The sequence below is a fragment of the Neovison vison genome, chromosome 10 (genome assembly GCF_020171115.1).
Source record: "Neovison vison isolate M4711 chromosome 10, ASM_NN_V1, whole genome shotgun sequence".
In the NCBI taxonomy this organism is placed as follows: domain Eukaryota; kingdom Metazoa; phylum Chordata; class Mammalia; order Carnivora; family Mustelidae; genus Neogale; species Neogale vison.
In genome coordinates this window covers 66,458,901-66,486,768 of record NC_058100.1, presented here as the reverse complement: position 1 = coordinate 66,486,768, position 27,868 = coordinate 66,458,901, and the positions used below count along the sequence as shown (strand labels likewise).

The 27,868-nt window shown below is 36.9% G+C and overlaps 1 protein-coding gene across 2 annotated transcripts; it reads right to left on the bottom strand.

Annotated features, from left to right (window-relative positions):
- On the bottom strand, positions 1 to 27,868 carry CFHR5 (complement factor H related 5). 2 transcript variants are annotated; one of them, XM_044266314.1, is made up of 10 exons: positions 27,751 to 27,868; positions 24,647 to 24,844; positions 23,378 to 23,554; positions 16,576 to 16,752; positions 14,787 to 14,969; positions 14,163 to 14,342; positions 12,599 to 12,775; positions 4,615 to 4,797; positions 1,533 to 1,715; positions 1 to 281 (listed from the first exon to the last, which is right to left on the bottom strand). In XM_044266314.1, exons 1-10 carry the CDS (start codon positions 27,806 to 27,808, stop codon positions 85 to 87), a joined length of 1,713 nt encoding a protein of 570 aa, XP_044122249.1. In that variant the 5' UTR covers positions 27,809 to 27,868; the 3' UTR covers positions 1 to 84. The 2 variants fall into 2 exon arrangements, with proteins under 2 accessions (XP_044122249.1, XP_044122250.1); XM_044266315.1 differs by lacking the exon at positions 23,378 to 23,554.

The window sequence follows — 27,868 nt, the reverse complement described above, 5'->3', positions numbered from 1 at the left end:
GGCAGTCGTTTAACCCACTGAGCTACCCAAGCGCCCCATGTACAACTACTTTTTAAAATTATATTTAACGGAACTATGCTGGTTTCATTCACACATGGGGTATTCAAATTTCCCTTCCTGACAGACAACCCGAAAAGATTCCTTTGATGTCTTTGCTTTATACGGCCATTTACAGTCAAATTCAACAAAATCCCCTGTTTTCACATAAAGTTTTTTGATGTCTTTCCATTTTAACTGTATATTATTTTTGTTCATGTTAACTTCAGAAATTATACAGGCATCTGAAAGAAGAAATAATAAAAATAAATTATTAATAATATAACTTTTCCTTTCCAAGAATTAAATAAAATTATGAATGAATATTAAAACTACTGTTTATTGAGTTTGCCAGATACTGTTCTCAGTATTTTGTATGCATTTTCTCTAAATACCACATATCATTTCCCTGGGCTACATAAGAGGAGAAGGGGGTTCAGAAAGGTTGAATAATTTTTCCAAGGTCATGCAATTGAGTGAGTTTTTTGAGCCAGAATATGGAAACTGGCAGTTCGACTTCAGACCTTGTGCTCTTAATTCCTATGCATTATATACCTAAATGCCACATACCAATAGGATTAAATTAAAATGTTCTATTAGGGTCATGTTATTCATTCACCCTCCTTTCCCAACTCAGGATTCTCTTTTACATTGTTTCCAAAATGTGCACAGTGTGAGCACATGAATATATTAACATCTTACTAGTAAAAATGGGTTTATTTCCATCTACAGTACAGAAAGTTGGCTGAAGAAGACAACAATATATATATAAAAACCAGTCATCTCTTTAAGTATTCACTTAATATATTCTTGAAGGTAACTATCAATGAGCTATTATATTACTTGTTTAGCATTCCTTCTCCACAAACTAATTATTGATGGTTTGTGACTTTTATGAAACCTTGATTTCTGTAGAAGAGAAGTGTTACTTTCCCCCATGATCAGAGTCCACTACTTTTTTAAATTCAGCATTCTTAGAGGTAGCATCCCCCTGAGTAAATAGTACACACTATCCCTACTAGCAGCGTGTTCTCCATAGCCCATCATCTCTGATACGGGACTTGTTCAGAGTTGATGAAGTAAGTCCAAGGTCAAATTGGAGGAGCCATTCGAGGCAGTGGCAACCATAAGGAACTTCCCTAGATTTGCCCAAGCCCAGTAGATTGTAAGATACATTACCAAGTATTTTCCTGATGACATATGACAGACCAGTCCTTGTACTGTTAAGGAGAGGCTGACTTTTTTTACTCTCTTAACTTTTCTGTAGACATGAAATGAGAAGCCACCAGAGCATCAGGCTTAAATACATGAAATTTGGGACCAGATTGCTGTGTCTGAATCCTAACTCCTCCAGATACTTGCCAAATGGCTTGATCAATGTGAGGCAGGTTTTCAGCTCAATTCAATTGAAGTAGAAGTCATCCTATGAAATTAGTCCATGAAAAGTTTACTATGAATAGCAAATATCAGATTCCAGGAGAACATGAAGAACTCACCTAGGCATTTTGGTGGTTCTGACCACTGTCCATTTCTGCATGTTACATCTAGGGAGCCCCGAAGCTCATAGAAAGACTGACAACGGTACTGGACTGTTGATCCTGGAGGATATACTGATAATGGGAATGAGGTGATGTCTCCATTGCTAACAGGTGGAGGGGGACCGCAATGTAGTGTGGCCTCTGGAAAGTAAATAACATTTATGTGTTGAGAGAAAACCAACATGTAGTTTAAAATAGTACAAATAAATCTCCTTATATCTTCAATGTCTTATATGATGTCTGAGAGCTCAAGTATCTGATTATATAATTTTGATAATACAACCTGATAGCCAAAACTATTATAGTGGTTCTTTTTACCCTAAAGTAAACTATACTGAAGTATTAAGTATATATGTATTATAAGGACATGCAAGTGTAAGTATTAAAAATAGTTTTTATTTAAAGCAAAAGGAACAGATAAGTAAATCTTATCTGGTCTACTGTCCACCATCTTCATAAAAAAATTATTTAAACAGGAAAGGTAAAAATAAAAAACTCCCTTTCCACTTCTATTCTCTGGGACTACTGTTATTTTATGCAAATATTTTATTATCAGTACATGATCATAAACCCATAGTTCTACTGAAATCAATTATTGACATACTATTTTCCATTTGTTTTCTGATTCCAAATAATAACACAGCATCTTTCTCTGTCAATAAATGTTTGAACTTCATTTTAAGAGTAGCTGGGATAGGGCACCTGGGTGGCTGAGTCAGTCAGGTGTCTGCCTTCAGCCCAGGTCATGAAGCCAGAGTCCAGGGATCGAGTCCCACATCAGGCTCCCTGCTCAGCGGGGAGTCTGCTTCTCCTTCTGCCTTTCACCCCACTCTCGTGCTCTCTCTCATTTCTCTCTCTTTCAAGTAAATAAATAAAATCTTTTTTAAAAAGTATGGCTGGGAAACAGGAGCAATTGGGTGGTTCAGTTGGCTAACCTGACTCTTGATTTCTGCTCAGGTCATGATTTCAGGGTTGTGAGATTGAGCCCCACACTGAGCCCCACGCTCCGTGAGGAGTCTGCTGGAGATTCTCTCTCCCTCTCCCTCTGCACCTTCCTCTGCTCTCTCTCAAATAAATAAATAAATCTTAAAAAAAAAAGAAAAAAAGGAATGGCGGGGATACATTCCATTGTACTGATTTCTCTTCCCATACATCACCAAAGATATAGATAAGAAATGGCCAAATAAATACTCTTATCCCAAATTTCTTCTACCTCTTCTTTCAGTGAGTTATTCTGCATTTTTCTCAGACTAACTCTTTCATGTGAGCATTAGATTCCTTCCCCTTTAAATTCAGAAAAGACCCTACTCCATGAATTGTTCCCTTTTGTCTGTATTATCAATTTCTCCTTACCTGCCAAATCATTCACCAATATACAAACATGTTGAAAATGTCACACTGAGTAAGGTAAAATTTCCTTTTATCCATACCTACCCCCCCACCCCCATCTAGTTACTGCCTCATTTCCCTATGCCCGTGAGAGCAAAACTACTTGTTTCCTAGCCTCCCTGATCTGATTTAATCACCTCACATCCTCTCCTGAGCACGCTGCAAATAAGTATTCCCCCCTACTGAAATAACTAAGCAAAGTTACCAATTATTTTAGGAAGCTAAATTCATTGTTCAACCATCAGTCAACTTGTCTTGTTCTAGGTAGTTTCTGACATGTTCGCTGTCCTGTTGAATGATATTTTGCAATATGTCCTTGGCATTGCTTCTAGGACACCAGCTCTGGTAATGTGATTTATGATAAATATTTGGTTTTTCTCCCCATTGCTGGCACAGAGGTCCTAAAGCCCTCGGGATTTCCCAAGTGATGAGAGCAGTACCTGTGTCTTTTGTTATGTCAATGAGATGAATTTTGGAAAACTCAAAGGTAACCCGAGGATAGGGTGGTTGTGAGGAGAACTAACAATGTGATTAGAAGGTGGAAATTTCTGGAGGGACTAGAGGTTTGAATCAATCACCAATGGCCAAAGTATTAATCAATCTGCCTATGTAATGAAACCTCCATAAAACTCCAAAAGGACATGGTTCTAATGTTTCTGGGGTGGTGATCTTGTGGAGATGTGGGGAAAAAGTGTGGGCTGGAGAGAGCATGGAAGTTCTTGCTTTTTCCCCATACCTGGCCTTATACATCTCTTCCATCTGGCTGTTCCTGAGTTATGTCTTTTTATAATAAACCCATAATCTAGTAAGTAAAACATTTCTCTGAGTTCTTGAGTCGCTTTAGCAAATTAATCAAACTCATGGAGACGGGTTGTGGGAACCTCTGATGTATAGCCAATCAGTCAAAGACACAGATGGCAACCTAGACATGGAACTGGCCTCTGAAGTGGGGGTACAAGAAGTAGTCTTCTAAGAGGGCATTTTTAACCTGTCGTATCTGAAGCTGTCTCTGGGTAGATAAGACAGTGTCAGAACTTAGGTGAATTGTAAGGACACCCAACAGGTGTCCAAGACTTGCTTGTTGGATGTGGGGGAATCCCCTACACACACACACACACACACACACACACACACACAAACAATGTAATTGTGTCCTAGAATCATTTTATCAGCCTTCCCTAGTTTCTCTTCCACAACTCTATCTGGCTGCTTCTCATTTCCCAGATCTCTAATAATGGAGAGTCACCAAGGCTGTCCCTTTGACCATCTCTCTTATTTAGCCATTTGAATTATCTATGTGGTCCCATCCAGTCCTATAGTTTTAGATATTCTATATACTTACGGTTGCCAAATTTACATCTTCGCCCTGACCATTTGTGTATTGTCCATTATACACCTGTCAAGTAAATATACTTAATAGAAGTGGGTATTCAGTAGAGATCTCAAACTTGTTTCTTCTGTGGCCACTGTTGCAAGTACTTCATAGAGGAACAGTTTTTGAAAGTCACAGAACTGGATAACTAGATGACAATTTAATGCTTTAGAATAATAAGTGCAATAAATAAATCGCAAGTTCTTTTTCCTGTTCTTTAGATAAAACAAAGGAGATTAGTAAACACTTTTCAAGTAGCATTAGAAATAAACTACTAACCAATACATTGTGGTAAGGACTGCCATTGTCCATCTATACACACAATTTCTCTTGGTCCATGAAGTAGATAATTTTCTTTGCAGAGAATGGCTACTTTTGCTTTATTCCGATAATTCACTGTGGTTAGCATTTTCTGAGCATTAGGTATCTGAGGTGGAGGTGGGCAGAATTCTCTCCATTTTCCTAAAAAAGTTTGGAATTTAATTATTTCACTAACAAAAGCTAAGGAAAAACATCTCAACAAGATAATATTTCAGTATAGTAGAACATCCAATAACTAGTAACTCCCTCGGGGTGTGTGTGTGTGTGTATGTATATATATATATATATACACATATAATGCTATAGTAACAAATATACTTTATCTTTTTTAAAAGATTTATTTATTTATTTATTTATTTGACAGACAGAGATCACAAGTAGGCTGGAAAGCCAGAGAGAGGGGAAGCTGGCTCCCCACTGAGCAGAGAGCCGGATGTGGGGCTCCATCCCAGGACCCTGAGATCATGACCTAATCTGAAGGCAAAGGCTTAACCCACTGAGCCACCCAGGTGCCCCAAATATACTTTATCTTAACATAGTTTATGGTTTGTAAAGCACTTTTGTGCTATAACCACTGGATTAAAATTTCTCTGGTATTCCCTTCTATTTCCTATTCATTATTCCATCAGTACTCTTAAATAATTTTCAAATTAACCCTTTTACATTTTTTCTAGCTAACTCATATGATTTAAAAGTTATGTACGTGTGATTCAAACAAGTTAAAACAAAAAAATTAAAATGGTAATAGTAATGATAAAACCAATGAAGACTTCCCCTAATAACCTAACCCTTGACCTCAATGAAAGATTTTCATGATTTGCCTTTTGTTCCAAACATGACAATGACTGGGCAATTGATGTAATTAGAACACCTCTGTTTGAGTAGGAATGAACTTCATTTTGATGGCTTAGTTTATTCTAAGGGAAAAATTTTTAAATGGTCAATTTGGATGCTAAAATATCATTATCTGAGCCACATCCCACCTCCTGACTTAGGCTGTTCTCCTTCAGCTCATTTTTTTTCCCAGAATAGGTGTTGCTGTCTAGTGGCAATTCCCTTCAAAATAATTAAAAATAAGTTGTTAGATAGTTTTTAATTCCCACTATACTGTTTTCTTTTAAAACCAAGATAGAAAAATGAGCTAGTATCTCTTGTTTAATTACATTTTAAAATATGACAATAGAGTAAAAATTTCAAAAATTATCTTAAAATAGAATCTAAGATCTAAATTCAGCCAAAATACACACATAGTCTCTGAAACCTGAATTTTACATTAGGTTGTTGTTTATTTTTTTAAGGGAAGACGTACACACTAGAATTATATGCTGCAAATCCTCTAAGCAAAAATTATTTCTGTGAAAAACTAGAGGGGTGTCTGGGAGGTGGCTTATGTTCTATATGACTTGCCCTATTTATTTGTTGGTTTGAGAAATATGCGACATAAAAGAATTTAATTCCAGTGGCATCATTATTCCAGTCAACCTTTAATAAGGCTGGTCTTTCATGAACTGGTTTGGCTTAATAACTCACCCTTCAAAAGAAAATGAAGATTAGCCTGACATTTTAGCCTGACCTTGGGGTTGTTGGGTCCCCCCAAAATTGGGTACCCCAATAATGGGTTCCTGATTAAAGGAGCGAGACTGATACAAAGCGAGGGTCAAGCAAAGCTTTATTTCGTGCCAAGCATCAGGAATCAGACGGACCATCAAAGAGACCTGTGGGGGCCGCCCCTTATAGAGAGGATGACCCTTCCCTGCTTTCCAAACTAACTTTTATAGAGCAAAGGCCATGTGTTTGGGCCTGGCCACACACAGGTGGCCGATGAGATTGTAACACACACAGGAAAGTCCACAGTGTTGCTAGGTGACCAATTGAATTACAATTTAACCTAGTAGACATTTGAAACAGCCTATCACCTAGTTAAGAATTGGTGCCCAAGAGGTGCCCAAAGGCTGGGGCCCATACTCCTTGGTAGGAGACAGTATGCACCCCACTGATTGAATACCTCCACCTGGCCTGAACCACCCTTGTATTTGGACTTTGTTACCTGGGACTGGTTTCCCAGACTTGCTTTTAAATAAGTTCCCCTGGGGGAGGGGAGGGCAAGGTCAATTTAAGTTTTACAACAAAATGGCAGTTCAGCTGGGGTAGGGCTGCTCTGGCTGAATAGGCCCTTACAGGGTGAGTGAAGGCACTTGGATTTTGATTTAGGTCATGATCTCAGGGTCCTGAGATCAAGCCCCACATCAGGCTCCAAACTCAACACAGAGTTGGCTTGGGATCTTCTCTCCATTTCCCTCTGCCCCTCCCACTTGTGCTCTCTCTCTAAAATAAATAAGTAAATTAAAAAAAAAAAAAAAGATTAGCCTGGTATTACTGTTATTGTAAATTTTCAGTTAGTAAAGTCTGATTCACAGGCTAGAAGACAAGCTATGGGGAGCACATGAAAAGAAGACCAGGCACATTCAGCAGATGGATGGGGCTTTACTATGTAGACTATGGACTCTAAAAAACAATCTGAGGGGTTTGAATTGGCGGGGGGGGGGGGGGGTCGGGGTACCAGGTGGTGGGTATTATAGAGGGCACGGATTGCATGGAGCACTGGGTGTCGTGAAAAAATAATGAATACTGTTATGCCGAAATTAAATAAAAATAAATTAAAAAAAAGAAAATCAAGTTGATACAATAAGTCAAATTTTTTATTATTTTTATCTAACTCATATTGGGTAATTGGGGGATTCTAAATACCACTGCTAATGTGTTCTATAAATTTTATATAGTGTTTTTAGTATTAAAAACTATCAGTAATCTGGCAACGGGCAATGGAACATTATGTACAGTACATAATGGAACATTACATACTGCCTTATCGAATATAAAAACATATTTAGGTTTTAATGTTAAATCAACCATGCAGAATATTTATTAATGTAAAAGATATGATAATAAGGTTAATGAATGAAAGACCACTGAGGTATAATTTTAAAAGCTGCTGCTTCTCCACATAGGCAAGTATGTTTTTCCCAAAGTCACTTGAGTAGCTCTCTCAGACAAACATAAAGCATCATAGGGAATGAGAGTGGCAGGATATTTTTTTGTCATTTGGCAGAAAATACCTTTTCTCCCCAAATGGAGATAAAGGTATGAGTAGACTCAAAAGGAGAAAGGACCTGTCAGGAAGTGAAGAAAAAAATTACACAAAAAATTCTGGGATTTTTAAGTAGCAATAAAACAATAATCACATTCTCTTTTTCCCAAGACTTTTTTGTGTAGATTTTGCCAAGATGAAGAAACTGACCAAGAAATATTGTTTGGAAAGGGAACTCGGGACTCCAAAGAGAACTCAAGGGGAAGACAGGTGAGCAATTTGAAGTTATCTCAGCATTAAGACTGGGGAGAGACAGACTTTCTGGATGCTTTATTTCGATTTTCTTGCCTTAACATCAGATGTTATCAGGATACTTGGAAAAGACTGACACATGTTTGTTTGTTTGTTTCTGATCTCTTAGAAATTTTAAGTCATGCTAGCCTTCATTCCACTTATAATATTCTTTAAAAACTCTACTATTTTATTTATGTTTATTTTTCTGGTAGGTTTCTCACCCTCTCACCATTCCAGGAAGGATGATAGCAGCAACATGACTTTCTTTATTCCTTGGAGAGAAATTTCTGGAATTTCACTAATTAGTTTCTTAGCTCTGATAGACTTTTTGTTTAAACTATAATTTTATAGTTTATCTTGATTTTTTCTCATTTTCAGAGTATAAGTAACATTATCTTCTTCCTTTTCTTAATAAAAGAAACTAAATTCTACAGATGTAGTAAAGTTACTTTTATAACCCTGCTTATTTCGTCATTTTTTCTTCTACCCTACCAAATGTGTTTAATTTCCAGCTTTTATTTTCTACTCTCAACACATACATATGAATCTATATTTAATATATTATTAGTGTCTGTGAATTTATTTTTTTAGCATTTATAAGGGCTATGCTATAGCATATTATAAGGCAACTTGCTTTTTTCATGGACTATGATGTTTTGAGACCCATATATGTTTGCATATACAACACAGAGCATTAAAAGAATACTCTTATTTCCTTTGCCTGATCTTCCAAATTCAATTATACCAAGATGTAAAGTAAGATAATAGAGGCACCCAGGCAGCTCAGTCAGTTGGGTGGCTGACTCTTGATTACAGCTCAGGTCGTTATCCTGATCAGCATCCTGAAATGGAGCCCTGGGTCAGGCTCCGTGCTCAGCACGGAGTCTGCATGGGATTCTCTCTCTCCCTCTGCCCCTCCCCCTACTCTATGCCAGCTGTGCTCTCTCCCCCACCAAAAAATAAAACAAGATAAAATCAAATATAAAATAAAAAAGTGAGATGATAGAATCTTTTATAACACTTGCCAAGAGATTATAAAATATACTCTGTCATCTTTAAAATAGTATTACAGACATTCTTGAGAAGCAAAAGAAATGAGTTTTAAGGAGCCAGTAGTGAAGGTTTCTTAAAAAAGTGCTGTCTGCATGTTACATCATTGGAGAGAGAAGGGGGAACTCCCATTCAACTTAAGCCAAGTGAAAACAGGAAGCTTCTAAACATCTGCTTTTTCCATGGAATTAATGGTACAGGGAATAGTCTCTGACCCAGTTAAAATTTAAGGTTAACTGAAGTGGTCTGTCTGATAAAACGCCTAAAAGACATAGCTGCACTGCTGATTCTCTCCATTTCCAAATCTTAGTGGCTAGAATTGAACCCATGGGAAAAAGCTAGCTGTGGGTTGCCTTAAAAGGGCTCTCCCAGAAAAGTCAACTGTGGGGAGGGAAATAACTCTAATGGAGAAATGGACTCCAAATTGAGGGCTGGGAGAGTTTTGTCAAGGCAACATCCTTGTCAAGGCAAATCCCTGGATAAGGGTAATCTCCAGAAACAGCATTCTCCCAGGATCTGTACATGCCCTTTTCATAGGGTTTTCCTTTTCAATTATGTTTTTAATTTCTTTTTTTTCAAAATTGTATTCTTATATTATTTTCCCTATATTTGTATTTTTGTCTGCTTTTTGGTTATAGAAATGTCTATCTGGACCTGCCCACTGTTCTTCTTGACTAGAGTAGAATTGATTAGAAGGTCTGCTTATTAATCTTTTCCAAAATTAGTATTATTTCATGGATCAGCTGTAAGTAAAATATTCTACTTCATTCACACTGCTCTGACTTTTATTATTTACCTCCTACTATCTGGAGTTTACTTTTCTTAGCTTTTGGGGAGATAGATAGAGAGATATCTCCAAGCTTGTTTTTTAAGACTATGAATGTCACTCCAAATTTTGGTTAGGTTGCATTCCATAGGTTTTACCACATATTCTTACGATTATTATGTAGTTTTTACTATTTATTAAGTCATTTGGAAGAGAACTATTTCACAAAAGGAAGGGTAGGGGAGTAGATAAATGTTATTATTTTAAATATTATTTCTCTGTGGTTATAGAAAGTGATCAATAGGTATTAGTATTTGAAACTTATAAGAATTATTTAATGCATAGTAAGTGGTTAATTTAAGTAAACATTCCATGGGCATGGAAAAGGCTTTATAATTCTTGAAATTCTCAGAACAATATTTTTTCCTTATATAAGAATAAAATTGTATTGAATAAAGAAATTTAATAAAAATAAAAACATTTTACTTATTTTTTAAAAATTAGCTACCTTACCTTCTTGAAATTATTGTTTACTTAAATTTAACATTTTCTATGTTTTACTCACAATTTCTAATGACATCACACACTTTTGTTAAGAATTAATACTTCATCTTGCTGATTGGCATATATTTTATATGACTTCTTTCAAAGGATGATTTTTTTTTAAGGTCGCTCTTTTTTTTTTAATTAACATATAATGTATTATTAGACCCAGGGGTACAAGTCTGTGAATCTCCAGGTTTACACCTCACAGCACTCACCATAGAACATACCTTCCCCAGTGTCCATAACCCAACCACCCCCCCCACCCCGGCAAGCCTCAGTTCCTTCTGAGAGATTAAGAGTCTCTTACGGTTTGTCTCCCTCCCAATCCCACCTTGTTTCATTTTATTCCTTTCCTATCAAAGGATGACTTTAAGTGGTAAATTCTCTTGGTCTTTTCTATGTTTAAAAATTTCTTTATTTTGTAATCATCATAATCATATGTAATAATAAGTAATTTTGGTATAGAGAACAATTGGTTGCCAATTATTTCCTTTAAGCCCTTTGGAGATATTACTGTGTTTATTCTTACTTCTTATATTGTTGGTGAGAAGTCTGAAGTCTACTCTATTTTCTCTATTTTATTGTGATTTCTCTGTAAGCACTATATCTTCTCTATATCTGGTTTATTTTAATTTTAAATGGTGCCCATTTTATAAATGTTTCTAATTTATAGTCCTGTTGCTCAAATAATTTGAAAATAAACCTTTGAGGAATGTGAGAATTAATCTTAGGAAAATAATTTCTTTTTTTTTTTTAAGATTTCATTTATTTGACAGACAGAGATCACAAGTAGGCAGAGAGGCAGTCAGAGAGGGGAGGAAGCAGGCTCCCTGCTGAGCAGAGAGCCCGATGTGGGGCTCGATCCCAGGACCCTGGGATCATGACCTGAGCTGAAGGCAGAGGCTTTAACCCACTGAGCCACCCAGGCACCCCAGGAAAATAATTTCTTTTTTTTTTAAGATTTTTTAAATTTATTTATCAGAGAGAGAGAGAGAGAGAGCGAGAGCGAGCACAGGCAGACAGAGTGGCAGGCAGTCAGAGGGAGAAGCAGGCTCCCTGCAGAGCAAGGAGCCCGATGTGGGACTCAATCCCAGGGCACTGGGATCATGTCCTGAGCCGAAGGCAGCTGCTTAACCAACTGAGCCACCCAGGCGTCCCAATAATCTCTTAATCAGATAATTTTCCTTCCCTACTTTCTACTTTTGGTCCAGAATTTATAGTATTTGTTAGTTATCCTTCACGATGTCATCTGGGTTTTAGTTTTTTCCTAATGTCACTGAAGACTGAGTTTTTGTTCTGTTTTTACAGTTCTCTTTTTTCTTTTTTCTTTTATGATTTCTAGACATTGTAATAGAGTTAAAATGGGCTTACTCCATCAGGGCCAGGGTTTTTAAATAATAATATTTGTCTGAAAATAGTGTTCTGAATGTCAAACTTCACCATCAACTTAAAAATTACATATTGGGGCATATGGGTAGCTCAGTAGTTTGAGTGTCTGCCTTCAGTTCAGGTCATGATCTCGGGGTCCTGGGATAGAGCCCCCCATCAATCTCCCTGCTTGGCAGGGGGTCTACTTCTCCTTTTCTCTCTGCCTCTCCCTCCTACTTGTGCTCTCTCTCTCTCTCTCAAATAAATAAATAAAATTTTTTTTAAAAGTTACACATCACAATAAATAATTTAAAAACATACTAATTGGGGCACCTGGGTGACACGGGAGTTAAGCCTCTGCCTTCTGCTCAGGTCATGATCTCAGGGTCCTGAGATCAAGCCCCACATCAGGCTCCCTGCTCAGTGGGAAGTCTGCTTCTTCCTCCCCCTCTCCTGCTCCCCCTGCTTGTGCTTTCTTGTTCACACGCACTCTGTCTCTCTCTCTCTCTCTCTCTAATAAATAAATAAAATGTAAAAAAATAAAAAATAAAAACATACTAATCACAAGAGAAATTTTCTGATAAAGATGTAATGAGGTCTACAAAATATTTGTAAAGAATTTATTTATTTATTTGACACAGAGAGAGAGAGCACAAGCAGGAAGAGAGGCAGGCAGAGAAAGAGGGGGAAGCAGGCTCCCCGCCAAGCAGAGAGCCCGACGCGGGGCTTGATCCCAGGACCCTAAGACCATGACCCAAGCCAAAGGCAGAGGCTTAACCCACGGAGCCACCCAGGTGCCCCATCTACAGAGTTTTTAAAACAAACCTTACCTATGCAGTTTGGTTCAGGATACCATTTCCCATTGATGCAGATTGATCGTATGCGTTTGTACCTCGGAAGACAATTGTAATATATTCTGGTACTGTGATTATATTGACTCAGATTTGGTCTCATCAGTATTCCTGGATGAAATTTTGGTCTGCTGCACCCTTTAAGTTGGTTTGTTTCTATAAAAAAGAAAAATATTCATACATGATAAGAATATTGAGCAGAAACTAGCAATTATTTCAATAAAACTTCTGACATATTAATGGCGTAATTAAATTATGTTGGATGACTTCAAGCAATATCGCACAAAGCTAGTCTTAATTTCATTGCACAGACTATGCTGAAAAAGGGAAAAGGAAACAAAAATCTGTATTCCATTTTTGAATGACAGAAAAACATGATGAAGTCTTTTGGGAAATGGAAGAGCAAGAGGGGTTAATCTGGTCCAGGGTCTTGACTCGAGGACAGTCCTTATGAAACGTCATTCAGCCTAATTTTGAAAGGCACAAAGAGACATACACATGTGATTGTTTTCCACTAAATTATGTTAAATAAATGTTGTCAAAGCATTTCAATAATAAAAAGAGGTGATGCATGAGTAAGTCTGTGGGAAGTACAGTCTTAAGAGAGGAAAATCTGGACGTCTCTTGAGGTTCAATTACTCCCACATTTCAGAAGCTTAGTTAAGACGCTGACTCAATAAGTCAGAGTAGGCTCAAAGGAAGAACACCCTGATACAACAGTCAGACAATAATTTGCAATGGGCCATTTGCTAGTCTAAGTAGATTTTATTGTTACAATTCTTCCCTATTGTCCATACATATATAGATCATTGTGGAACCTTTCCTGAGGGTGTCAAAGGACAGGATAATGAGACATAGACTGCTCTGCTACCTCTCTCCCTTTATGTGTTTTTCTCCAATAATCCCTATTTATAAATTGACACTATGTGATGCTAGTGATTGGATATCTGTGTTCTCCTTATATAAAAGCTGTTGGCCACGAACGTATATAATTTACACCTTTTTATAACGAAGTCCAGGCTCTTGGGGATGCAACATATTCCTTCTCTGCAGGTCATCATGAGTGGGCAGTGACCGGGTATCTGCCACAGCTACAGTTGTCATCCCCAGGAGTGGGGAAGCCAGCTGATAATCCAAAAATCTAAGAGATGATGGAAAAGAGTGGTTTTGAATTTTCTACTTTAGAGTCTTGAAGAAGAGCAGCAAAGAATCTGCTAGTCTTTAAAGCTTAAAATTAAAGACTTGATTGCTGGGCATAGGACAAAGGAGAACAGCATCCACTATTACTCTGAAGTAGAAGTAGAAGTCCCAGACTCTCTTGGTTCACAGAGCCCTTAGCATCTCCATAGTCTTGCACAGTGTACAGAAGATCAAAGGAAATCTTTAACAATTCAGTTTCTTAAGTAATTAGGGGTGAAGAATTTAGGGTCTTATAACCTAATTATTTAATAGATGATGGGATTGGCATGTGCTGTTCTAAACATATCTATTGATTTTAAAACTTGTAAACAATCAAATACACAAGTAGGAAATGTATTCTCACCAACACACGTAGGAAGTTCAGTCCACGTTCCATCAATACAGGTAATTACATTATTTCCAATCATTTTATATGTATCTCTGCAATTCAGCTCCACAGAAACACCATGTTGGAAGGGAAGAACAGAGAACTGGGCATAGCCATTCTCAAGGTGAGGTACAGGGCCACATGCTTTAACTTGTCCTAAGAGAATGTAATAAAAGATATGCTTACTTTTAAAAATATTTAAATCCATGTTATGCTGAGTGAAACAAGTCAAGCAGAGAGAGTCAGTTATCATATGGTTTCACTTACTTGTGGAGCATAAGGAATAACATGGAGGATATTAGGAGAAGGAAAGGAAAATGAATTGGGGGAAATCGGAGGGGAAGACAAGCCATGAGAGACTGTGGACTCTGAGAGACAAACTGAGGATTTTGGAAGGGAGGAGGGTGGCAGGTTGGGTGAGCCTGGTGGTGGGTATTAAGGAGGGCACGTACTGCATGGGGTGTGGTGCATAAACAATGAATCTTGGAAAACTGAAAAAATAAAATTAAAGAAATAAAATATTTTGAATCTTTTTATGTTTGTATTTATATATAAGTGCAAAGTTTAAACCATTCTGCTTAAACATTAGCATCTATTTACCAACGCAAGTGGGCACATTTGTCCATTCTCCATCGATGCACTGTATTTTCGCAGGCCCCGTCAGTAGAAAGTAGGGCGGGCATTCATATTCCATCGTCTCGCCGTGTTCATATACTTCTTTCCTTATCCCCTTTATTTTACCATTGAGGACCTGAGGAGGTTGACCGCATGACTGTACTTGCCCTATCATAAAGAAACTATTTAAGTAATGCTTAAAGAATCTTAGGACTCTGACAAAATGTAAAATTACTGTTCTGGTTGACCTAGAACTAAATTATATTTATGCTACGTTCCTTTTTTTCTTCAGGTTTTCTTTTTACAGTGTACATAGTGTCTTGAGTACTCTTTTTTCTCAAATGTTGGCTTTTTATAAAATTATATTATAATTTTATAAAATTATAATAATAATTTGTTATAAAATTATAATAATAATTTGTTCAGAATTATAAACAATTCTGAACAAATTAAAGAAAAATGGATACATATACTGATCACCTAGATATATATGAATGTTACATTTTGCCCAAATTACTTACTTTTTTGCCAAGTTATTTATTTATTTATTTAAGATTCTACTTATTTATTTGAGAGAGAGAGCGTGTGCGCAAAATGAGGGGGGGCACAAGTAGGAGGAGGGGCAGAGGGAGAAACAGACTCGCCATTGAACGAGGAGCCTGACACTATGCTGGATCCCACTGGGATCATGACCTGAATGGAAGACAGACACTTACCCCAAATGAGCCACCCAGGTGCCCCCAAAATAATTTAAAGTAAATGATAGACATAATAAGATTTTACTTCTAAATTTTTCAGAATACCTACCTAAGAAATAGGATGTTGACCTGCATAGGGGCGCCTGGGTGTCTCAGTGTGTTGAGCCGCTGCCTTAGGCTCAGGTCATGATCTCAGGGTACTGGGATCGAGTCCTGCATCGGGCTCTCTGCTCAGCAGGGAGCCTGCTTCCCTTCCTCTCTCTCTGCCTGCCTCTCTGCCTACTTGTGATCTCTCTGTCAAATAAATAAATAAAATCTTTAAAAAAAAAAAAAAAGGATATTGACCTGCATATACGAAACACCTTATTGTATTTCTTTAAATTAACAATAATTTTTAATGCCGTCCTATATTTTTTCTATATGTAAATATACTGATTGCCCCAACCCCCAATATTTTACAGGTTTTTATAACCAGGATATTAATTGTGCCCTAAGGATTTTAAAGTAGTGCAATAATTTGGATATCATATAGAAGTAAGTACTTATCAAATATATGGTATAATATAAATATAGATAAATAAATATAAAGTACATTATTGCATATGTTTTTATTAATTAATATCTATAAATATATATAAAATAATTTTATCAAATATTTTTTAAAGTAAGGTCATCTGAAGCAAGTAACAAATCATTGGTTTATACTGAATAATTCATATTTTTATTTGATTACTTCTTGATTACTTAATAAAATATAAGAAGGTCCATGCAATATTTTTTAAAGCATAATTTTTTTATTGAGTTTGGGGAAAAATTCATAACACTTCCCCATTCTGGCACCTATATTTTGATCTGTAAAACTCCATTACATATATCATAACAGAGGTAGAATTACTCCCTTGTTAAAGGAAACATAACTAACTGATGGCCCAGCACCTCTTCTCCTTCTCAGTTAAAATATCATTACCATGTTTTTACAGTTTGTCAGATTATATATATAAGACCAATAAAATAATACATAGACATTAATATAAATTGATATAAGTTGTTTCATCAGTTCTAAAATAAATGTTGACCTTTGCATGTTGGAAAATTAGGTGACCATCCAAAGTGATAGCATTGAATTGAATCTGGTCCAACTCTTCTAAGTCCTCCTTCACAGGAAAATTCTAAGACATCTCCAGCTTTGTATATTGCTTTTTTTGGGTAAATATCTATGTTTGGTTTTAAAACTGGAAGAAGACATTCTATATCTAAAATGAAATAAAAATAAGTATGCGTGAAATAATCATTGTAATATTAAATTTAATATATGCTATTAAGTAGCAGGGGGCTTCATACACAGGAGCACGTATAATCTCACCTTAAAAAAAAAAACAACCCTCTAATTACGTACACCCAACAAATACGTGTAAGCCCCTTTAGAGAAATTAGGGTTGAACAGAAAGGTAAAATTTTGTATGACAATCTCCTCGGTATTGTAATAAATAAGTCCCGGAGCAATCACTTATAAGTTATTTTATTTATTTATTTAACCATATAAGTTTAATAACTTTTATTTGTCTATAAAACAGCATATGAACAGTTTTCACAGATCGTGTGAAAATCAGTTTTTCAAGTAATAACAATTAAAATGCAACATATTTAATTAAATGATAGGTATGTTTAAAAAGTTAGTAACTGAAATGGTCCAAGCAAGAATTATGTCTAGTACATTTTAAGTAGGAGGGAACATTAAAAAGCAAATAATTCCTAACTTTACTAGGGGAACTGTATTTAGTATGTGGACTTTTTCAGAAACACATGGCCAAGCTGCCTTCTGGGTGTTCGAAATCTTTCCATTATACCCAACCTCATCTCTAATATTTTTCTAAAAGCCAATGCAGTATGAATACCTTCTGATTTAAGTAAAAATGGATACCTATATGAATATATAGGTGTATTTTTCTCATTTAATCTGTTATTTGTGGTTCATTTATAAAATTCGATATTGAAATTCACATGTGAAGATATAAATGACAGGGGCACCTGGTGGCTCAGTCAATAAAGCATATGCCTTCAGTTCAGGACATGATCTCAGGTCCTGGGATGGAACCCCACATCGGGCTCCCCGCTCCACAGTGAGGAGTCTGCTTCTTCCTCTCTCTCTGCCCCTCCCCCCTGCTCATTCTCTCCCTCTCAAATAAATAAATAAAATCTATTTTAAAAAAAGAAAATATAAATGACATGCGAGACAAATACTCTGAATAAATCAAGCATATATCACTAAAATATGATGAAATATTTTTAACTAAATCTCAGAAATATTATTTAAACTAGCCAGTTTTATGCATTGTTACTGGCAATTTAATAGTTTAATAACAGTTTTTACAAATCCCCTTGAAATGTGACTCACTCAGCTTTAGGAAGAGCTGCACACCTGTATCTCTGTATTTCTTTCCAGTAATTTTGCATGACAATTCTTTATTTGTTATTTATATTCCCTTTCTAATCCAACTGCAAAAAAAAAAAAGCTCTATTAAAAATAATTGATCTTGAAAAAAAAAGAAAGAAAAGGATCAATCTTGGCTGATGTAGGATTTTCCAACTGATTTATTCAAGTATGGTTATTACATGGTATTAGAGATAGAACAATGGCCTCCCCAAAATACCCACATCCTAATCCATGAAACATGCAAATATGTTACCTTCCTTGGAAAAACAGACTTTGTAGTTACAATTAAGTTAAAGACCTTGAGATGGAGAGATTAATTTAAATTATTTGTATGGGAGTGGACCCAGTATAATCACAAGGGTTCTTACAAAAGGGAGCAGAGGCATCAGAATCAAAGTAGGACGTGTGACAACAGAAGCAGAGGTTGAAGCGGTATAAGGAAGGGCGGTGAGTCAAGAAACGCAAAGGGCTTTGAGAAGCTATAAAAGGCAGAGACAGATTCTTTCCTAGGACCTCCAGAAGGAACTGTAATTCAACATCTTGATTTTAGGACTTTTGACCTCCAGAACTATGAGATAATAAGATTGCACTGTTTTAAGCAATTAGGTTTGTGGTAATTTGTTACAGTAGCAGCAGAAAACTAATATATATGGGGGAAAATGTACAGTCATATTTTAGGAAGGATATGATTTGGCATAACTTGAAGGCATTCTGTGCAGCGTTTATGTCAAAGACTGTGCAACACCAAGAATGGACTGTAATATAAACTATAGACTTTGGGTGATTACGATGTGTCAAACTGTTCGTCAATTGTACAAATATGGCTGGTCGGTCAGGTTGATATTGGGACAGACTGTATTGCATGTATGGGCAAAAGGGATACATCTCTGTCCCTCCCCCTCAGTTGTGCCATGAAATCCCAAACTGCTCTAAAATAAACAAATGGGATACAAGTTTCTGACTATAAATGTCTTTCTAAGTTTTATTTATTTGAGAAAGAGAGAGAGCACACACACAGAGGGAAAAGGAGAAGCAGACACCCTGCTGAACAGGGAGCCCAACATGGGACTCGATCCCAGGATCCTGAGATCAAGACCTGAGCTGAAGGCAGACGCTTTATTGACTGAGCCATCCAGGTGCCCCAAGTCTCTGACCATAAATTGTGAATTTACAATCAAATGACAAGGAAAAGGATGAAAATCCAGGAGCATAATATCTAAAGTTTCTGTAGCAGGCATAGCAAACTATAACTTTGGTGAGTTTGCTTAGTTTTGAATTATTTGGCAGCATGAATTCAAGGTACCTTTAAAACAGCGTTCACCTTGTTTGTAAATACAATGCATGTGGCATATAAACAACATTATTTTGGATGAGCTAAGTAGCTTTTCAAAGATCTGTTATTAAATCATTATTTAACATTGGTCTCTTAAAGCTGTTTGGGGACACCTTAAATTTAGATGACTGTTCATTAGGAAACATCTTTCAATAGAGTCTACTAAAAAAAAAATACATTCAGAATTGCTTTCGTTTCCTAGAAGAAACAGTACTTACCGTAGCCTGTGGGCAACATGGGACCAGCCATCGTCACCCCATCCTATGGACGCTGGGGTGCTCCCATCTCTGTTTTATATCCATCATGGCATTCGTAGTCCAACTCATCACTGAGGTTACACCATATGCTCTTACCTTTATTTCTGGCATGTGCTAATACTAATACATCTTAAGACTTGAAGGCATATTTAAAATCAGGGTCTTATTCCTAATGTTATCCCAAGCACACAACAAGTGGACAAAAACCTTTAATCATTATGTACCAATGCACAAATTATCTTTTAGAAAATATTATTATGACTATTTTACTAAAAATGGATTTTATGTACATTAGAAAATATTATTAATAATTTAGTAAAAATTGATTTTAGGTACATTGTCCTTATATATTAATGATACTCCTAAATAAATGAAACTATTTTTAGATATACTTAAGTATTCTATTACATAAATATATATGTCTATGTATACCTGTAAATATATACATATACATAAATATATATACATATGTACATAAATATATACGTCTATGTATATAGCTACCATCTATAGTATCCTATATGTTCTTGTAGTGTGCAGTAAATACCTGGTGTGTGTGTATGTGTGTGTGTGTATGTCCACGCATGTGGAAATGTATCCTCCTTACAGGAAACATTAGTTCTTTAGATCAGAGATGAAATAAGTGATTTGCCATCGTGCTCGGTCAGTGGCTTTGCACCATGGCAAAGGAACCTCTGAAGTAAGAGACTTGGAGGTTTCCAGGGCAGCTGGCCCCTTGGTCCATTCTCCCCGCAAGAGAGAAAGGGAAGGAAAGCTTTGCTCTGGAGCAGAGACATGTTTGTGGGGAGAGAGAGAGGAAGGTTTTTACTTCTCTGAAACGTAAGCAAAGGCTCCAGAAAGACGGCTCTAAGTTTCACTGGAGGCATATGTTAGCTCTGACGTCCAAGATGTGTTTTCTATTTCATCATTTTCTAGCCAAGTTTGCTAACACTCTTTGTTCAGACATCCTGGACCATGCAGAAATGTGAAGACATCCTAGGAACGGTCTCCTAATAATGTGTGGTAATGAACTTGCTGAACAGAACATGCATGTAGATGAGTGTAATAATCAGAAGTTCAGTAAGTTTTTATAAAATAAACACACCTCTGTAACTGTTATCCAGTTACAACAACAGAATGGTCACTCACATGTTCGAAGTTCCTCATGACATCTCTAGTCATTAACCCTCTCTTTTCCGTAAATACCACAGAATAATTTTGCCTTTTGTAAAATTTATGGAATCTTTAAACCTCATCTTCATATTGATGAATGTCAGCATTGTTTTTGTGGTTAGCTGTAGTTTATGACACTATTGCGTTACTTAAATAGATCAGATTTTTAAAGGTTAAGTACACATTTTAAAATCACCTAAAAGGACCAATCAGTGGTAACATCCTCTGATAAAATTACTAAAATTGAAAATTTAATTTACTTGCATATTACTTTCCTAAAGACTTGAAGCTGCTTAAATATGAACAGTATGGATGGTTTTCTTTTTAAGACCATAGCATTAAGAATAAAGCCAATACATTTTTAAGACGCGTGATTTACAATGTCATTAACATTGCCACAAAATTCAAATGTATGTGTATATCATGATTGATTTAATGACGTGATTAATGATTTTATCAGTATTCCCACAGCTTATTTTGGGGAACAAAAGGTGTGCAAGCTTCAGAAAAAATTTAGAACTCTTGTTCTAGACATTTATTTTTTCTCTATTCTTTAACTGTATTCCTCCTGTTTTTTTCATTTTTTGGAATCTCTGTCATTTTGTTATCCAGTCCTTATCTCTTCCGTTGATTCTCTAATTCTTGTTAAAAGCCATTTCTCACTCAATATTTGTCCATAAATCTAACACAGTTGGCAGAAAATGAGCTTCCACCACGGGATTTAAAGAAAAATGGTTGGATTTTAATCATTGTTACCCAGAAAGTTTAACATACTCGTGTTGCGGATCAGTAAACTTAGCTCAAAAGGGTGATCATGTACTCATGGTCACAGAGGTGACTTTCCACAGAACCCGTGCTAGAATCCAGTTGCCCTGAAATGTCATTGACTTTCTGTGGTGTTCTTCATCCAACACCCAACCTTGGATACACAGAATTTCTCAAGGGCTAATAGAGTCTCACAAAATATACACAGGAGCCAGCTTGTGTGCGTCACCACTGGTCAAACTGAGTTGTCAGGCCGCTACAATACAATTGGTGGTCTGACAACTGCCATTATCCCACAAAATGAAGAGAGATGGTTCTCGAGATGAAGATGACAATGAAATGTTTATAGCATAATTAAAGCCTTATAAATTACGAGACCTGTTCAACCACGGGACATTTCAGGTAGGAAGCCACTAAATGTCTTCTTTTATTATTCTTCTGCAAGTATTGGTCATGTGTAAGCCCCTTATAATTGAAAGAGATTGTGGCCCAACTGGGAACTGAGTATTTTAATTCACATTGCTTTAAAAAGACTCTATTTTCTGGAAGTTTAAATTTAAATAATGAGTTCTGGAATAAATTATTTTAAAAAGCTTATCAGAAGCGGGGCACCTGGGTGGCTTAGTGGGTTAAAGCCTCTGCCTTCGGCTCAGGTCATGATCCCAGGGTCCTGGGATCGAGTCCCGCATCAGGCTCTCTGCCCAGCAGGGAGCCTGCTTCCCCCTCTCTCTCTGCCTGCCTCTCTGCCTACTTGTGATCTCTGTCTGTCAAATAAATAAATAAAATCTTTTTTTAGAAAAAAAGCATATCAGAAGACTTCATTTCCTGATAAGATAGATTAGCTGGTATCAGCATACATTTCTATCAGAAGAAAATGTTAGAAGACTGTACAAAACAGCTCTAAAAAACTGGAAATTGCCCAGTGCAAGTCTGTGATGATAAAAAAAAGGGGGGGACACCCAAACCCCAAATAACAGTCTATTACTGTTTTTAGCTTTTTACTAGGAGAGTAATTTCCAGACTGTATTTGGGGGGTGGAGAGGAGCAGGGAGAAGCCACGGAGGGTCCAGGGTTCTTCCTGATTTGAGGAGAGCAAGGAAGATGACAATATGGAGACCATGGTGGTTAGAACGGCTAGAATTTACAGGGCAGAGTAACAGAGAGGGTATTAGGAGGAGGTACAGCCAGAGAAGTTCTCTTAAGAGTGTTCTTGTGTCTTTGAGCAAGTGTCTTTCTAACACTCACAGGTACAAAATATTTTAAACAAAGAAACTGAGTGCTTACTGAATTAAGCCTGTAAATTTAACATGCACCCATAAAATAACTGTATAAAACTGTCTTGTCATTTTAACTAGGATTGGACTTATGGTCACTTAAAAAGTCTCTTTTCAGTTTGACATTCCAGGTTTGTTTTTTTTTTAAGATTTTTTTATTTATTTATTTGACAGACAGATCACAAGTAGGCAGAGAGAGAGAGAGAGGAGGAAGCAGGATCCCCGCTGAGCAGAGAGCCCAATGTGGGGCTCGATCCCAGGACCCTGGAATCATGACCTGAGCTGAAGGCAGAGGCTTTAACCCACTGAGCCACCCAGGTGCCCCTGACACTCCAGTTTTAAATAAAGTTTATTTCCAACTAACGTGATAATTTTCCTGTAAGCAATAAATGGGTGTTCCTTTAACATAAAGGGACTGCCTTCAAAACCTTTGTATTATCTAACATTTCTATGTATTGCATGCACTGGATTTGTGTAGACAAAGTATGATTTTTGTATATCCATCAGACTCAACTGGAACTGAAAAACAAATGCATAAGCATAAAAGCCAGCAATGAAACCTACACATAGCTCCTGACAACAGATATATTTTTTTTAAATCCCATCACATGTCAGGATGTGACAGGGCAGCATTTTACTTACTGGTGGCACTGCATCTGGGAGGAAAAGACCAGCCGTCTTTCAAACATGAAATGGTGTCACTATTATGAGGAAGGCTGTAGCCAACATCACAGACAATTTGTACACTGTCACCTTCCAGGTGTGTTTTTCCTGAAGATGCAGAATGACCATTTTCCACAGAAGGAAAGAAACACTGCCCTAAGGACCAAAGATTGTTTAATGTACAAGATGGAACTGATTTAAAAACAACAACAACAACTAAATTTCTTTTTTACAATATATTAAGTAAAATGGCAAACTTCCAAAACTGAAATCAGGTATGAAAACAAAATTTCTAAAGAATTCTGATCATGCTACTATAGATACATTACTTCCATGTATGAAATGTAAATTGACATTTCATTCCGTTTTACGGTTTTTACAAAAAAATATTTTGTTTCTATAAACTTCTCGAGGTACAAAATTAGATTTTAATATATCCGTTTCTCTCTTACTTCTCATAAATGTTGCTTACAGAACGAGAAAGACCATTACTGTCTCCTTTGTTGGCACATATTTTCTGCCTCCCATTGTTTTTCTTCTTTTTTCTTTTTTTTTTTTTAAGATTTTACTTATCTATTTGAGAAAGACAGAGCGGGGGGCAGGGGTGGGAGGAGAGGGCAGAGGGAGAGGGACCAGCGGACTCCTCCAGGAGCACAGAGCCCAGCACGGGGCTGCGTCTCATGACCCTGAGATCATGACCTGAGCCAAAATCAAGCATCAAGTGCTTAACAGACTGAGCACCCCAGGCACCCTCCCCCCACTGCTTTTTGCTTAATATACCCAGTCCCTCCTGAGTCTGCTCTTCACATTCACTGAAGGATTAATAGAGATATCACTGTAAAAACAAAAGACGTGTTTTATGGAAAATATGAATGTGAAAATATTTACACTCACGCGATCTTTGCAATATTCAAAAGAATGGTAAGTTTCAAAATAGAATGCAAAAAGATTTGTTTTAAAGGAAAAATATGCCCAGGCTGATACCAAACAAATATTAGGAAATACATATTAATGTCAAATATATAAATCTTCAGTTTTTAAAATTAAAATATGTAAAGCACTTCTAGGTAACACAAGAAACTTCACATATTTATTCATTTGCTTTTCAGAAAAAGCCTCTCAAGAAAGGACTACGTTTCTCATCTTCGCTGGCTAATCCTGATCCCTGGGACCATCTGCCGAGACATCTGGGCCGCGTCTAACCACCGAATGGTTCAGCCACATCTGCTGAGCAAGATATTTACTCACCGAGACACCTGGGTGTTGGTGACCATCCTTCCTCCGTGCAGATGATGCGAGTCCAAAAGGATCGTGAAGGAGATGCAAAATTATATTCACAAGAATAATAATAAATTTCCCCAACAGGAACCAGGGAATGTTCCTCTGAGCGGTCTCTACCATATATAATTCCGTGGTCTATTTTTGGGTAATTACAGTAGGAAGAGGCTGGGAAAAATGAAACAAAACTGAAGAATTAACCCACATCAGTGAATCATTAAGTCATATTTTAATCACCTTTTTGATTTTTTTTCTGTCATGCAGCTCAGTTTCCTCTACTCTACATGCCTTCCAGTGTACTCATCATCAAGAACAAAAAAATGATCTCGAATTAAGAGTACAAGAGTATTTGAAAAGCCCATTGTCAATGAACATGAAATTTATGCTTGGAGTCACGTGGAATAGAAATCTTTTCCGCAGTAACTTTGAGAAGAAAATCCCGCACAACCATCTATGAGCGGCGGCAGAAGGGAGCAGGCAGCGGCGGGCTTGGGTCCACACTACGTGCTGCCGGGTAGGAACACATCGTGTGGGCTCCCTGGGGCCTTTCCTTTCTCTGTTCTGATTCAGTCTCAGTGTTGTCTGGTTTTTCCTGGTGCCGTGAGGATGAAGAAGTTTTGTTTTTTCCTTAAGTGAATAAAGAAAACAACTTCCAAAAATTCAGCTCACCAATTACCTCGGGAAATTCTCTCTTGCATTTGTCCAGAGGTGACTTTGCATGTGGCACAAAAGTGATTCCCATGACATTTAACCTGCAAAACCTGAGCTAACTTATCTGTTTACAATTTGACCCGTGGTAGTTTTGGAGAACGTGCAGGAAAAAAAGATCCTTATACATTGAGAGTCGCACCTCCCATAATTCTTTTTTCCAGATATGCCTTGCCCTCCCCTCAAATTACAGCGTTTGATTTCCATCCATTTCTACCTCACTTTGTTATCCAGAAAAATATCCCTTCCATTCTCCAATCATCCCTCTTCTACCTATCCTTCAATGCTCATTCTGCCACACTGAGCAAGAATATTCATTGTGTGCACAGCGACGGGCTAGCTTTCAACCTTAACCTCTTTTGGCAGACCTCCTTTAGCCAGTCACCCCCTCCAAAAGGAAGAGATGATGACTCCCGTCTCTACATTCTGATAAAAGCTCATGACTACCTTTCTTATGAAATAGAGCCATACCCTTCTACACACACACACACACACACACACACATCACACAAACGTACATGGACACCTAGTCTTGCAATCTGTTTACTTATTAACACATTTTGCTTTCCTCTAATGACACTCAAAGCTACGGTGGAGCAAGCTTCCTTGCTGCAGGATACAGCCTAATCCAATGCTCAATCAGTATTTCACCATGGCAAGCACACAGGGTTTTTATATAACATGCTGCTTTTGCTCTGGGGCCAGTTTCTCACAGGCCTCTAAGCCTTAGTGCAACACAGACTTGGAGGTCATTCAACATCTACACAACTTCTGGATGGATCTTCACTTGACGGTTCTCTGGGAGATGAGTGTGAAGTTTGAGTATCTTTTTCTGGGTCATGGGTTAGAAAAAGTCTATCTATCATTCTCATCTTCTATACTTATTTTCCTCTGCTTTTTGCCCATTTCAAAATCCTCTCTTAATGTCATTGCTAACAGATGTTTAAAACAATCTATACCAGATACACAGATTAAAAAAAAAAAATCAAATACACCTATCCACCCATCCAGACAGTTCTTCAGTGAGACAGTCATCCAGTCTAACCAGAGAATTTGGTATTTCTGATTGAGACAAAGCAATGCCTGTTGTACTTTTATCCCCATCTGCTAATTGCTCTCCTGTGAGTCTATCTCAATGCTAAAAGTAGCATCAAACAAAAGGAGTTTCAAGTCCATAGAAAGGAGATTTTATAACTTTTATGAGGGTGGCTCTTAAAAGTAAAGCATTTGTATTGTTCCCATTTTTCTCTCATGTTAGGATTAAAGAGAAACTTCCCCCAAAGAATGTCTATTAGATGTAAAAATTAGCAAGCAACAAAATAGCAAAATACACCCCTTCTGGAAATCAAACAATAAAAGGCAGGACTGAAACTCCACTTCTACCCATGGTCTAATCAGCCGTCCTGGATCTTGTTAGAGGTTTGTTTTCCATTATTTGGATATGGTGATTTTTATCTCAACATGAAATAAGATGAGACAGCTTTTAAAATATTGTAAGACGTGGTTTCTAGTTTTAATAAACAAAGGATGGACAATTTCTTTTCACTTTTGACCTTTACTGAAGAGCTCAGAAAAAGCAAATAACAAACAACAACAACAAAAAAAACTTACTAACATCTCACTGGTTTATTATTCACAAAAATTAGAATATACTGTACTGTTTTACTAAAAGAGATTTCCCTTTGTTAAATGACAGTTAGATTGAAAAAGGATGTTCCTAGTTTAATAATACTTAAAATTAGCAAATCTATGAAAATGCAAAAATTTCCAGATTTTCTTGGGATCCTTTTCCTGGCCAGTGGCATTGCAGAGTTTATGGAGAAAGGGTACTGGACCCTTTGGACATCATTATATGTAGCTTTTTCATCCTGTAATTCCTCTCCAAATGTTGTATTTGGTGGCTTTCACACTTGGGAACTTAGAGGACAGAGAAAATAATTTCATTCTATTTTCTCTTAATTTCATATTAGAAAACATTTTGATAAAATAAATCATAAGACAAAAAAAAGAAAAAAAGAAATCATAAGACTTTATTCAAAATGTTCTTACCTATTTATCCGTTTTATTTTTTTTAAGATTTTATTTATTTATTTGACAGACAGAGATCACAAGCAGGCAGAGAGGCAGGCAGAGAGGAGGAAGCAGGCTCCTCCTGTATCAGAGAGCCTGATACAGGATTCGATCTTAGGACCCTGGGATCATGACCTGAGCCGAAGGCAGAGTCTTTAACCCACTGAGCCAGCCAGGTGCCCCTATTTATTCATTTTAAAACATATTTACACACACACATACACACACACATACACACACCCAACATATGAAAGAGGAACTAAATATTCAGATCTGCTCTCATGTTTTCAACTTACCTTGCACCCCAGCAGTAGAAATCCAGAAGATTAGAATGACATTAATTAAAAGCAGCATGGTAGATTATCCCAAGCACATATGTTTAGAAATGGCCGAACAGCAGTGGTATTGCTCCAA